Source organism: Triturus cristatus, chromosome 10 (genome assembly GCF_964204655.1).
Source record: "Triturus cristatus chromosome 10, aTriCri1.1, whole genome shotgun sequence".
Lineage (NCBI taxonomy): Eukaryota > Metazoa > Chordata > Amphibia > Caudata > Salamandridae > Triturus > Triturus cristatus.
The window spans coordinates 1,169,741,657-1,169,754,590 of record NC_140593.1 but is presented as its reverse complement, the minus strand read 5'-3'; the positions used below and the strand labels follow the sequence as shown (position 1 = coordinate 1,169,754,590).

At 46.5% G+C, this 12,934-nt stretch overlaps 1 protein-coding gene across 1 annotated transcript in view; it reads left to right on the top strand.

Moving 5' to 3' along the window:
• Positions 1-12,934, top strand: part of LOC146796878 (extracellular calcium-sensing receptor-like) — a 179,805-nt gene that overhangs the window by 153,765 nt on the left and 13,106 nt on the right. The window contains exons 3-4 of the mRNA XM_085631412.1: positions 4,421-5,257; positions 5,523-5,750. Coding sequence (XP_085487538.1) covers positions 4,421-5,257; positions 5,523-5,750 — 1,065 coding nt within the window. The remainder of the gene's footprint in view (positions 1-4,420; positions 5,258-5,522; positions 5,751-12,934) is intronic.

Below are 12,934 nucleotides of genomic sequence, written 5' to 3'. Positions count from 1 at the left end.
TTGAGACAATGCATATGCTCGCCCACGCTGTTTTAACTTATGATCCTATCTCTGAGCTTTTGTACACTGGTAAACAATGCTATATTAGATAGAACATCCTTCCTCTGCATTCAGTCAATGCAGATTTGATTTTACTGATTTTGCTTGTAATATTGGTTTCACCCAAACCTGTTACTTCCACCACTCATTGAAGAAGCTGACTTGCTTGCCGCTTTATATATGTGGACTGTACAAATCAAATGTCTTCCTAATTCTTGATCTGCTAGGAAAACAGTGACATGCACCTCTGCTTTGGAACATGCCACTTTGACATCTAATTCTTGTGATATACTTTACGCACCTGGGACCAAATTTATCAAGCTTTTGTGTCATCCTTGCAAGGCGACGTAAGGCAATGCAAACCCTTGAATGAGATTTACCAAGCCGCCTGAGGCCACCAAGAGTGGCCCTGCATGACTTGTTAAATCTGGAGAAACACAAGTTAGCGCAAGTCGCTGCATTGTGTTACTCTGCCCTGGAAAGGCATTCTATGGGTTGAGTGTGGGTGTTACCACGCATCAACCCATGGATTATGGGTAATTCCCAGATTTACCAAGACAGGTAAAACTGGAAATACATCAAAATGCTATATCTTCCCAGGAGAGGTGCAACAAGGAGAAATATCTTTATTTCTCCTCATTGTTTCTTCTAAGGGCCTGAAAATGAGTCTGGCGGTCCTAGGACCACCAGACTCTTGGAGGCTTAGCGCTGGTGGTACAGCCACCACCGCAATGGCGATCCAACCCACCCATTACGAGTTGGGCGGTTGGACCTCCATGGGACCGCCCCCATGGAACCACTGTTCCCTAGAGGTGATGCGGCGATCAAATCTAGCAATGTACTTGGTAGGACCAGTTTCCTCTCCGCTGGCAGTGACATGGAGGTTCCTCCTTCATGTCAACCCCGACGGAGAGGAAACAAAAGGGGGCCTAGAGGACCCACTGTTCCTCCTCCACTTGTCATAACATGTGCCCCTCTGTGTGCATGCACAACAGTTCCTGCATGGCATGTACTATTTTGTCCATGCCATGTAGGAACCTTGGGGCTCATTAGGATGGCGGGCGGAGGCACAACTGCCGAGCTGGCGGCAGCAGAAAATGCCCTTTTCCGCACTCCATCGACTGTCATTGCGACCGCCGTATTATGATGGGCATTGATAGCCCATTTACCGTCTACCGCGGTGTTTGTGGTTCCACCAGAAATCTCCGTCTGCAACAGTAGCGGACGGAGCCAATAGAGAGGGACCGCCGTGCGGAATGCGTTGAAGACCGCCGGTCATATCACAATGCCTCAAACAGCCCATCACACCGCAGAGGAGAATCCGTCTAATCGGGGATGGCGGTGGCAATACTGCAGAGAGCTCCAAGTGTTCGTGACCACTGGATATAGGGCGGGTTTGGCCTTTCCGCTGGAAATCCGACCACCGCGGATAGATTTTCAGCTTTTCTGCAGGGGAATCCTGGAATCCAACCGCCGCAGCAGGGTTTTTCAGGCAGGACATCCTAATCTGACCGCAGGTTTTGCTGCAGGCGTTTAATTTCTGCTACCACGGCGTCCGCCATCCTAATCAGTCCCCCTTGTGAGGTACTCCCATTACGGTGCCTTTTGCAAGGCACTGCAACCTTTGAAAGAGGCACTGGCCTGGGAATGCCACAAGACTACAAATACCTTGTAATCTGACAGGCAGGCAGTGGCGAATCTCAGTGGTGTGGGGGTGCGGCAGTGGAGTACTGCCCACCCTCGCACTGGCGAAACTCATAATCGGACCCTAAGTATGCTGCGTTCTGCAGCGCGCTTAGAAGAATTAAAATTCCTCTGCCGATTGTTTTTGTGCAAGAAGGTGCCCCTTCCTGCATTAAAACAATCCTTGATATAGCGCAGGCACTCTTGCACAACAGTGCAAGGGTACCTGGATTGGTCCAAGGCAGTACATTGTGTGCCAGCACAAGATGAAGACATGAATGCAACAAATAATGTCAACTATGGTGCATTACTGCCCTCTCCATTTTACATAGCTCAGCAAGGTGCCCTGTTGAGGTGCAATGTCTGAAGGTTTGTTAAATCTGAGCCTGGTATTTAGGTCTCGGCAAATTTTCCTTCAACTGGCGTAATCTTGGGTAGCTAGGGTAATTTCGTTTTATGTGAATTACACTAAGGGCCTGATTACGACAGCGGTGATCCCGACAGGCTGTCGGTGGCGGGTCCACTGTCACCATGCAGCCTTTTTCAGCCTGCCAGATTGTGATGGTGGGAGATGTGCTGGCGGGCAGAAAGTCTGACCGCCATGGGTTCGACAGAAGCAATCGTTCTGACTGTGTGTCGGACCGCCCCGCATCCCCAGAATAGTGGCGGTGCCTAGCAGGCACCGCCCGCTTGATTGGGATGCAGGATCCCCGCCAGCCTTTCCATGGCGGTTCAACCACCATGGGAAGGCTGGAGGGGATGTACTTTGGGGGCCCGTTGCTGGCCCCCATTGACCAGGGGCAGTTTGGGTATGCTCTCGGGGGGCACAATGGTAGTGGTAGCATCTTAATTCCATGTGTGGGACGGCCGCCTTAGAGGCGGGCGGTCCCCATCCCCGACGGGACGATGGCAGACGGACTGAAGTCCATCCGCCATCATAATGACCCCCTAAAGTCCTAAAATTGCACATAATTATGTATTGTTTGCTGCAAAAATTTAGAAGAAGCAAATGGGACAGACAGTGAAAATAACCAGAATGTGACTGGTTGTAGTTTTTCTATTTGTGTATGTGCAAAATACATCATTGTGTCCAGAATGGAAGCAAGGTTGTATTTCGCCATAACATATATTGCCAGATAAATTTTTGCATTTTACATAATTATCCATACTTTTGCTTTATTTTTCTGAAGTTTTATACAATTAAGCAAAAAACAATTACAATACATTTTGCATACCCCTGTAGTGGTACCACCCCTGTAGTGGTACCTCTTGCTAAAACTCCTTGCCAACCAGTGTCAACTGAATCTGTAGTTATGACTGATATTTTTTTGAGGCGGTTGCTTTCAAGAAGTAATTTGACAGTTGATAAGAGGGTAACCCAACATACTCTTTTGACATACTCCTGGATTTTTATATGTTAACTACAGTTCCCTACTTCCAAGGTGCTCCTTCTGTCTGAACCCCATTGCAATTACTAATAAACAAAATAACTGATATGGGTCACTTACTGCCTACACTAAATACTGTCTTTCTCATCATCAGTGCAATGGCGTAAACATAAAATGATGGGGACCCCCAGCAGAATGTAATGAGGTTTCCCTGAGTCTCCAATAACTCACAGATATACATTATCCTTAGACTGAATAGAGGCCCCCTGAAGATTTGGGGCGCCATTAAAGGGTTAGCTGTCTACTTGAGGCATAGGTGCTGCAGGGACTTATGTTACGCCCCGTCTAAGCTCTTTATTTGTCTCCTTCCTGATCGGGGTATTGATTAGCAGGTGAGCGGTCAAATAGTGTTAGGACTTCTGTTGTTCCCTTCCAAAACTGGTCTCACTAAATAGCAGATATAGACTAATACATTTGGTTTTAATTTTTACATTTGGTGTGGCGTATTTCTGGTAGAGAACTGATGTGGCACTGCTGTCAGTTTCCAGAGGCGGACTTCATACCTTTTGTTTGGGCTTGCCCAATGATTTCTATTTTTTTTCAGGAAGTCTTGGGAAAACCGGCTGAGATGATGGTGCTCTCTACCCCCTCTTCGCAACTCTTGCCTTGTTGGTAGATGCTAGAGACATCTAACTTTGGGTCAGGTGATTTGTGGCACTACCCTTTTTGTTTGCTAACTGACCTATCATTGTAAATTGTTGGAGGTTACCCTGCATCAGGTTTTTATTTGAACCATATCCAGATGCATGATTCTCTACTTCCTGTGACTTGACGATCCAGCAATATCTGGCTGCCATTCCATTACAATCTGATCACAGCATCTTCCACATTTCAACTGACTGGCCCCTAAGGACTGACTTCTCTTTTGTGGATGAATGGTTCTTAATTTCATTGGACTGGGTGGTTTGGGATTAGGGGTATGTGATAGCATTACAGAGCAGTTTACTATTGCATATGTGTTATGGTTTATGCGCATGATCTCATGATGCTGTGGCAGCTGGGGTTGCTCAGTCTAATAGATTCAAACTCACTCAGTTGCATAAATTGTGTCATCATTATTCTTTTTTTTCATGTGGTAATCAACAAACAACATATGTTCAAAAATTATTTCCTGATTTTCTATAGAATGCAGACATGTTTTCTTTTATGCAAAGTTTACTAAACGAAATATGAAATTACTCTAGGATGCTCAAAGCAAATATTTATTTTGAAAATACTAGATTTATGTATGTTAAATTTGTGCTCCACAGATCAGCTATGTCGCAGCACTTCCAATCCTGAGTGACAAAATCCAGTTCCCATCATTCCTACGGACAGTAACAAGTGCTATCTTCCAGGTGGATGGCTTGATGCAAATGTTGCTCCTCTTTGGATGGACATGGATTGGAATCTTGATCTCAAATAATGACCATGGTCTCCAAGGTAGTCAGATGCTTAGGGAGGAGGCTGCAAAGAATGACATCTGCATTGAATTCTTTGAAACTCTGCCCACACAATCAAGCAGGACATCCTTAGCCCATGCCATTGATATTGTGCGAAGATCCACTGCTAGAGTGGTTGTGTGCTACACCTATGTGATAGATATAGCACCATTTCTAAAAGAGATATCTCAGGGATGGATCCCTGAAAAAATCTGGATCGGAATTCCAAGCTGGGTTCCATCAAAAGTTTTCTCATGGAGGGACATGTGGCATATATTAAATGGCACTCTGGGACTGGCAGTGCATAGTGGAGAGATCCCTGGACTCAAAGAGTTCCTGTACAATATACATCCACATAGGGACACTAAGGACATATTCATGAAGACCTTTTGGGAGCAAGCCTTTAGTTGCAAATGGATGAACACATTTAATGGAACAAAATCTGGGGAAAAAGAAGCTGAGAAGGCTCTCTGCAGTGGAACAGAAAATCTTGAATCTCTTGACGCTTCAGTGTTGGAAGTGAATGATTTCCGGTACCCTTTTTCAGCATACCAAGCAATCTATGCCTTGGCCCAGGCATTACACGATCTGTTTCATTGTAAAGAAAAAGAAGGTCCCTTCACCAATGGTTCATGTGCAGATCCTAGGAATTTTCAGCCATGGCAGGTGAGAGCACCAATCTGTTGTAGGGTCACTTGTTTGCTTTTGTCTGAGAAATGCTTTCTAAATAGTAGTGTGCTTTAAAAACACCCCCTCATGCTCATTCCCACAATCACAGACTTCTTTCTACCTACAGTAGAGTACCATCTTTTGAAGCATGGCTCGCTCTATGGCCTCAACATTTCATTACTAATTGCACGCAACATAGTGAATGTGCTTCCCAAATCCTTCTACACCCATTTTAAAGTCCCACAATAATGTTTGTTTGCAGATGTTGCATTATGTTAAGAATGCACGCATGAGGAGTTCTGCTGGCAGCGAGTTATATTTTGACGCATCTGGAGATTTCCGATCAGTCCTTGATTTGTTGTATTGGCACATTACATCCAATGAAACCAGACGCTTTGTGAAAGTGGGGACCTATGACGTCAGTGCTCCCAAAGGCTTACGATTGGTAATTGACAAGAATGTCAGCTTGTGGGGTGGAAAAGGGTCTCAGGTGAGAACCATTTTGACTAAAAGTAACTAATACTTTCTGCTCATTTGTAAAAGGCACGTCTGGAAAGACAACAGCTGCTCCAAAATTAAATGACTCAGAGTGAATATTTATTACCAAGTAGGAAGCATTCCTTCCCCCATCCTGAACGGGAGTTGTTAAAGACTCCAAAACTTTATTAAACAAGCAATCCACACAAAACAAAACAAACTTGCCAAATTACCATCACTTATATAGGTTACCATTATGATGAATTATCTCCAGTGATATCTTCTCAAGATTCAATTCAGTGATGTCGCCAGAATGTTGATAGACTTGGGATCTGCCCACACATCTTTCGGCCAAACTTTACACACTCACTGGACACTTTTGGAAACCTCCTGTGTAGAGTTTAAAAGAGCTAACTTCCTAAAGTTTGGGTCTTGAAGATTTTGGCTCTCTCAAAGATGCATTGTATGGAAAAGGTGCAGAATGTTCCATATCTAGGCATTTCATTTTTGTAGGTGCCTTATAATAAATCCTGAGGACAATAGTTGTTGCTTCTGACTCACTCTGTTCTCATGAATATGAGAACTACTAGCAGTTTGTGGCATCCCAGCCTCTAACAGTTGGAAAGAAATACAAAGAACAGTCTGCTTGGTATTCCACAGTGCCTGGGAGTAAATTCAAATGGTTTCATCATCAACTTGGGCAGGCACATGAAATGAGTTCTTCTGCTTATTGGTCCAGGAGACAAGGAATCTCTCCTCCTCCACATCCCTATTACAGCTTGAAAGTTTTATAAAAGAAAACCTGGACTAAGTTGTTTTATTTCCAAAATGTTAGGATACCTATCATATCCTTTCTCTACATTGCCATTTGAACATGATGCCATGTTCAAATGATAAGAGAATTCAGACTGGGTCAGCAAAGCTCATCCACCACATTTTCAGATTAGCCCAGCATGGCTTAGGGGGTCCTTTGCATGCAGATCTTATGTCCTCCTGTATAGCAACATCAAAGACAGGAAAGAAATTGTTGACAGGGACTGGAGTCAGTACTCTGTATGTGTCCAACAGATGACAACAATGACACTGCCATTTGAAATAATCCTTAGAGAGATTGCATGAGTGTTACTTAGATCCAGTATATGCTGACAAGCATTTGTAAAGAAGCTATTCAGTGGCTCTCCAGGTCAGAGGAATGTGAATTACCTGAGTGATGGGGTTTATAATAACATTCTTAATTTCATTAAAACATGTACATTTTGAAAGATATGCCAGCAATACTCTCATTAAATAGATATATGTCCAATTGCATATATCTTTCAAGAACTATTTCCCTTTTTTGAGTTAAGTTTTCTCACTAGCCAATAACAGTTTGCATCCCCTGTGCAGGTCTACTTTAAAAAGATGCACAATAGTGACAGAACATGTTGCTTACATAATCATGGATCAAGGAAAATGTCCACTTATAATGAAGAGAAATACGAGGATTTTTCAGGGTTTCATCGATGTGGCGCAACCACCTAAAATTGACAGACACCATTTGCAGCAATATTTAGTTCCCCACCCCAGTTTGAGATGGTAGAACTACTTGGATTCAGTCAGTGGAACCATAGCAGACTCTGCTGTCAGAATCATATAGCCTGAAACCTATTCATCACAGGGCTGCCAGCTTATTTTAATGCAAAGCCCTACACTATGTATTGTGTATCATGTGAAGAATTTTTTCTAGGTCGTGTGTTAGGCAAGGGTTTTACGCTCTTTCAGTTGGATCTCTTCATTCATTTGTCTTTTGTTGTGTCCTTCACGCTCTCCTTCTGATCACCATAGTATACAGCATGTTGCAATGGGTCAGACATTGGCTCCATTCACTTCTGACCTCAAAACAACCCCCTTGAGTTGCCTGGGACTATGTTCATTTATTTTCATGTTTCAATCTTGGAAACGAGCTGAGGTGATCCCCATCTTCAAAAAGAGCAACAAGAGAAATTCATCTGATTACTGGCCCATTAGCTCGATTGATTGCATCCAAAAAGTATTCTGCCGCTCCGTTCTTGTGAGGATACAGGACAGGATGGCCGACAACCATATCCTGACCCCATGTCACGCAGGGATCTGCAAAAAAACTGGAACAATCAATCAGGTCTTCAAGTTAATTCTCCTTAACTGGAAGATGGTTGTATTAGGCAAGGGGACTTTATACGTAGCATTTATTGATCCGAAGTCTATGTTCGACCTTGTACCTTGATACAAGCTTTTGCAGGTGCTGAAGGAGATGGGGATGCCCCTAGAAATCTTTTTGTTACTTGAACGCCTTCAAGTAGATAATTATGCCAGGGTGAGATGAAGTGGACAGGGCAAAGTCACTGATCCTATAAAAATCAAAAGGGGGGTCCGACAGGGCTGTGTTTTGGCCCCAACACTATTTTCCCTTTTCATCAATCAGGTGGTCAACTTTTTATCCGCACCACTAGAAGAGGTGCCCACCTAAGGGAAAGACAACATTTCAACCCTACTGTGAGAGGCTAGCTCAGTATATGATGTACACTTATATAAGTGAACACCTTGCACTGATCCAGACAACCTTTATGGTGATTTTAGTGGTCTTAGGCAACCTTAGAAAGCTCTCTTAGTGGAAGCTGTGGAGAGCAACCTTCAGGCTTTTTCCAGAAGGTGTGTAAAGCAGCTTGTTTCACCAGTATATAATCTTATAGGTATAGATTAAATGAAAAAGAACCACACAGAGTAGTTATAAAAATATGTATTTGCTATAAGACACTCACTCACACATTTAGATATCTCGTAGCCGGAGATATACACAATACACACAATACTTTCCAATAGAAACAGGTAAGTAGCACAGGATACACAGTGGTCACCAGGGGGGGACAAAACCATATACTAAAATAGTGGTATGCAAGCCACGACTCAAGTCAAGACAGTACCCAGGGACATAGAAGTGCCGGGGACCCAAGGAACCACCCAAGGTGAGTATCTAGGAGCCCCAAGGAGGTCATTTGCAGTGTGAGAACACATCTGCATTCTCCGTACAAATCAGAGTGCAGGTCACAGTTACAATTTTAAAGAAGAAGGACACTTCCCAGTGGACCCTGAAGAAACCCTATGGAAGACAGAAGGTTGGTTGGCGACCCATCCAACCTGTGGACACCTTAGGAACCAGGATACCTGCCCCATGGGAGAAGGGTGCATAGGTGTGAAGTGGCATTGAAAACCGCCATCGAACCCAATGGAGGACTTCAGGAAAGTGCCGCTGCTGGAGAAGGCGAAAGTGTCCAGTGGAACCCAAAGGTGGATTTAAGTCGAGATGTACATGAAAGCAGAGAGGACAGAGTCTATGCCACTTGGACATGACCAGGAGGCATGGAAGACGAATGCCAAATGATTTGGGGTACTGTGAAAGAGTTGACTGTGACCTTGGAACTGCAGCTGTGTGGACCAGGCGATGCTTTGGAAGACCAGGAGCTGTACACGAGCTGTTCCATGTTGGATTACGAGAGTTGTGGTGTCGGTGTCTGGTGGGATCACCAACAAGCCTTGGCAATTGCAAACAATGTTGAAGTAGAAGAAGGTGCAATGTTGGAAGCAGCAAGGTCCAGGAGACTCACCACAAGCAGGGGCATCAGGGCACATTCCGAGCAATCAGGGAAGCCCAAAATAATTCAAAAGGGACCCTCCAGAAGACCCACAGGCCGAGGCACTGGAGTCGCAGAGGACCTCAAGCAGCTCACCAAAGATGCAGGCCCATGGTACAAGTGATGTGATTAGGATGAAGATCTTGGTCACTGGAGATGCTTGAGGTTGGGGCTACTGGGAGCCCAAAGATCTTGGTGGAACAAAGCCAATAAGCCTTTGCAACTGCAAGTCAATGCATGGCACAGGGGTTCTGTTCCTGCAGCTCCGACGAGGGATACTGGCTTCAAGCTGGGTGAGAGAACAGGGCAGGCCTTGAGGAATGTGAATAACTACCACCTGTGTTGCTGAGACTTTGGGAGTCTTTTGGAGCCCAGGGTCAGCAGACAGTCAATTTAGTTTCAGTGCCTGCAGATGCAGGGAAGTGACTTCTTCACATCAAGGGAGATTCCTTCAGGTGTCTTGTATGTCCAAAGGCCCTGGTTGAGTTCCTGTATGGAGCACAGGCACTGATGTTGCAGCAGACCAGCAGGGCGAAGAGATTAGGAGCAGCAGTGGTCTTCCTGGTTACAGCCTTGATACCCAGAGCAAAGTGCAGTGAAGTCCAGAGTGCCCAGACAGTCGGCGTTGAAGTGGTGTCTGAATTGTATCATGTCCCATGATGAATCTAGGGACCCACTCACAAGTCGGTCCTTAAATACCCTAACAAAAGGGTTGAGATGATTCAGGGGTCCCTCCCCAAGGTGGGACTGGACAAGGGAAATTCCCTGTCCTTTGTCTAGTTTCGCACCTGAGCGGGAGCCAAAGGTTCCCTGAACTGGTTTTAACGGAACTATGCATGAAGGGCACCAATTGTGCCTTGCATGCAGAGTACGTGGTGCTAGCAAGTGCTTACACCATGCCCAATACACTAAACCCTGTCTGGGCAGTGGTCACACCTCCCTGTGACAGGATGCCTATTGCTCTGCCTTCCTCTGCTCGAGCTTGGCTCAGCAGCAGGAGGGCAGAATCATGCCTCTGGTCGGCAGCAGCCATAGTTTGCTGTCTGGGTCTGGAAGACTGGTACCAGGAGTACTGAGGGCCCTTACAATGCTTGGAATCATACCTCCCACACCATTTATGGTGTAGGGGTATGATTCTAACATGTTTGATACCAAACACAACAGGGTTAGTTACAGCCAGTTTCGAGATGGTCATCGCGTAATGACGCGGTGCCCCTCTATATGTAATAAGGCTATCTCACTTACAACACAGGAGAATGGACTCTGAAGGCTGTAGGGGTGTCCTGATCATGCAGGGGCACCCTCATACTTAGAACCAAGCACCCTGCCTTCAGGATTGAAAAGCCCTGCTGTAGTAGTGAGTAGGTTTTAAGTGCAGTGACCATAGATATAGGAAAACCTATATCTTTCGTAAGTGGTGCTAGCACCAGCTTACACAGGCTGCAATGGCAGGCCTGTAGTGATAGTTTGAATGGTCTCCCATAGGTGGCATAATACATGCTTCAGCCTATGGGGGACCTCTGGGTTACCTATGCCCTCGGTACCTTAGTACCATATACAAGGGACTGATAAGGATACCCCAGTATCCAATCTCGGATGTACCTATGTACTTGCCATAACAATTTAGAGGAGAAAGCAGAGAGACTGGGGTCCTGATTAGCAAGTCACACTAGTCAATCAATTAATCAATCAATCATTTCATTTGTAAAGCGCACTACTTCCCCGTGAGGGTTTCAAGGCGCTGGGGCGGGGGGGGGATGCTGCTGTTACTGGTTGAAGAGCCAGGTCTTGAGTTGTCTCCTGAAAGTCAGCAGGTCTTTGGTTTGTCGTAGGTAGAGGGGGAGGGTGTTTCAGGTGTTGGCTGCACGGTGGGAGAAGGACCTGCCTCCGGAAGTGGTTCTACGGATGCGCGGGACAGTGGCCAGGGCGTGGTCAGCAGAGCGGAGTTTCCTGTTGGGTACGTAGAAGGAGAGTCGACTGTTGAGATAGGCTGGTCTGGTCTTGTGGAGTGCCTTGTGTGCGTGGATCAGGAGCTTGAAGGAGATTCTCCTGTCGACGGGGAGCCAGTGCAGGTTCCTCAGGTGGGGGGTGATGTGGTCGCGGCGCAGGACGTCGAGGACCAGGCGTGCAGAGGCGTTCTGGATTCTCTGCAGTCTGTTGATGAGCTTGGACAAGGCTCCGGCATAGGGGGCGTTTCCGTAGTCGAGTCTGCTGCTGACTAGGGCCTATGTGACTGTTTTCCTCGTGTATCTTGTGGAGCATGCGGAGGGTGTTGAACCAGGTGGAGAAGACTGTGTTGACTTGTTTGGTCATGGTGAGTTTTGAGTCGAGGATGACTCCCAGGTTGCGTGCATGGTCGGTGGGGGCCGGGGGGGGTCCCCAGTGATGCGGGTCACCATGAGTCGTCCCATGCTGAGGGGTTGGACCCGAGGATGAGGATCTCCGTCTTGTTTGAGTTCAGCTTAAGTCGGCTTTTCTTCATCCAGTCGGCGACTGCCATTATTCCCTGGTGGAGGTTGGATTTGGTGGTGGGAGGGTCCTTGGTGAGGGAGAGGATCAGCTGCGTGTCGTTGGCATAGGAGATTATGTTGAGGTTGTGCAGTCGGGCGATGCGTGCTAGTGGTGCCATGTAGACGTTGAACAGCGTCGGGCTGAGGGAAGATCCTTGTGGGACGCCGCAGATGATCTCGGAGGCCTCGGACCGGAACAGGGGGAGGCGGACTCTCTGAGTTCTGCCGGAGAGGAAGGAGGTGGCCCAGTCCAAGGCCTTCTCCCGGATCCCTGCGTCTTGGAGTCGCATGCGTAGTGTGCGGTGGCAGACGGTGTCTAAGGCGGCGGAGAGAGCCAGGAAGATGAGGGGCGCCGTCTCGCCGTTGTCTAGAAGGATCCTGATGTCGTCTGTGGCGGCGATGAGGGTGGTCTCGGTGCTGTGGTTGCTGCGGAATCCTGATTGGGAGGGGTCCAGGATGTTGTTGTCTTCGAGGTGACGGGTGAGCTGGGTGTTAACTATCTTCTCGATCACCTTTGCTGGGAACGGAAGCAGGGAGATGGGTCGGAAGTTCTTGAGGTCACTTGGATCCGCCTTGGGTTTCTTCAGTAGGGCGTTAATCTCTGCGCGCTTCCAGTTCTCAGGGAAGGTGGTGGTCTCGAAGGAGAGGTTGATGATTTTGTGCAGGTGGGGTGCGATGGAGTCCAAAACAGCATTACATCAAGCAAAAAGTGAGGGTAACCATAGAAGCAGACTTTCCTACACCTACTCTTTGCAGACAATACACTTCTCGTCTCAAAAACACCAGTGGGGTTCCAAACCGTACTTAATCGATTTAAGATCTTTTGCGACGAGAGGAGCCTTGAAATAAACACCTCCAAAATGAAATTGATGATGATGAACCCACACAAAACATTCAAGGGGCGTTTATTTCTAGATAGTACACCTGTGGAGAGAGTGAGTTGCTTTCATTACCTGTGCATTAAACTGACCGAAGACATGGTCTGAGAATAGCATCTAAATAAGGCCTACCTTAAGTTTACACAGGTAGCACAGGCTCTA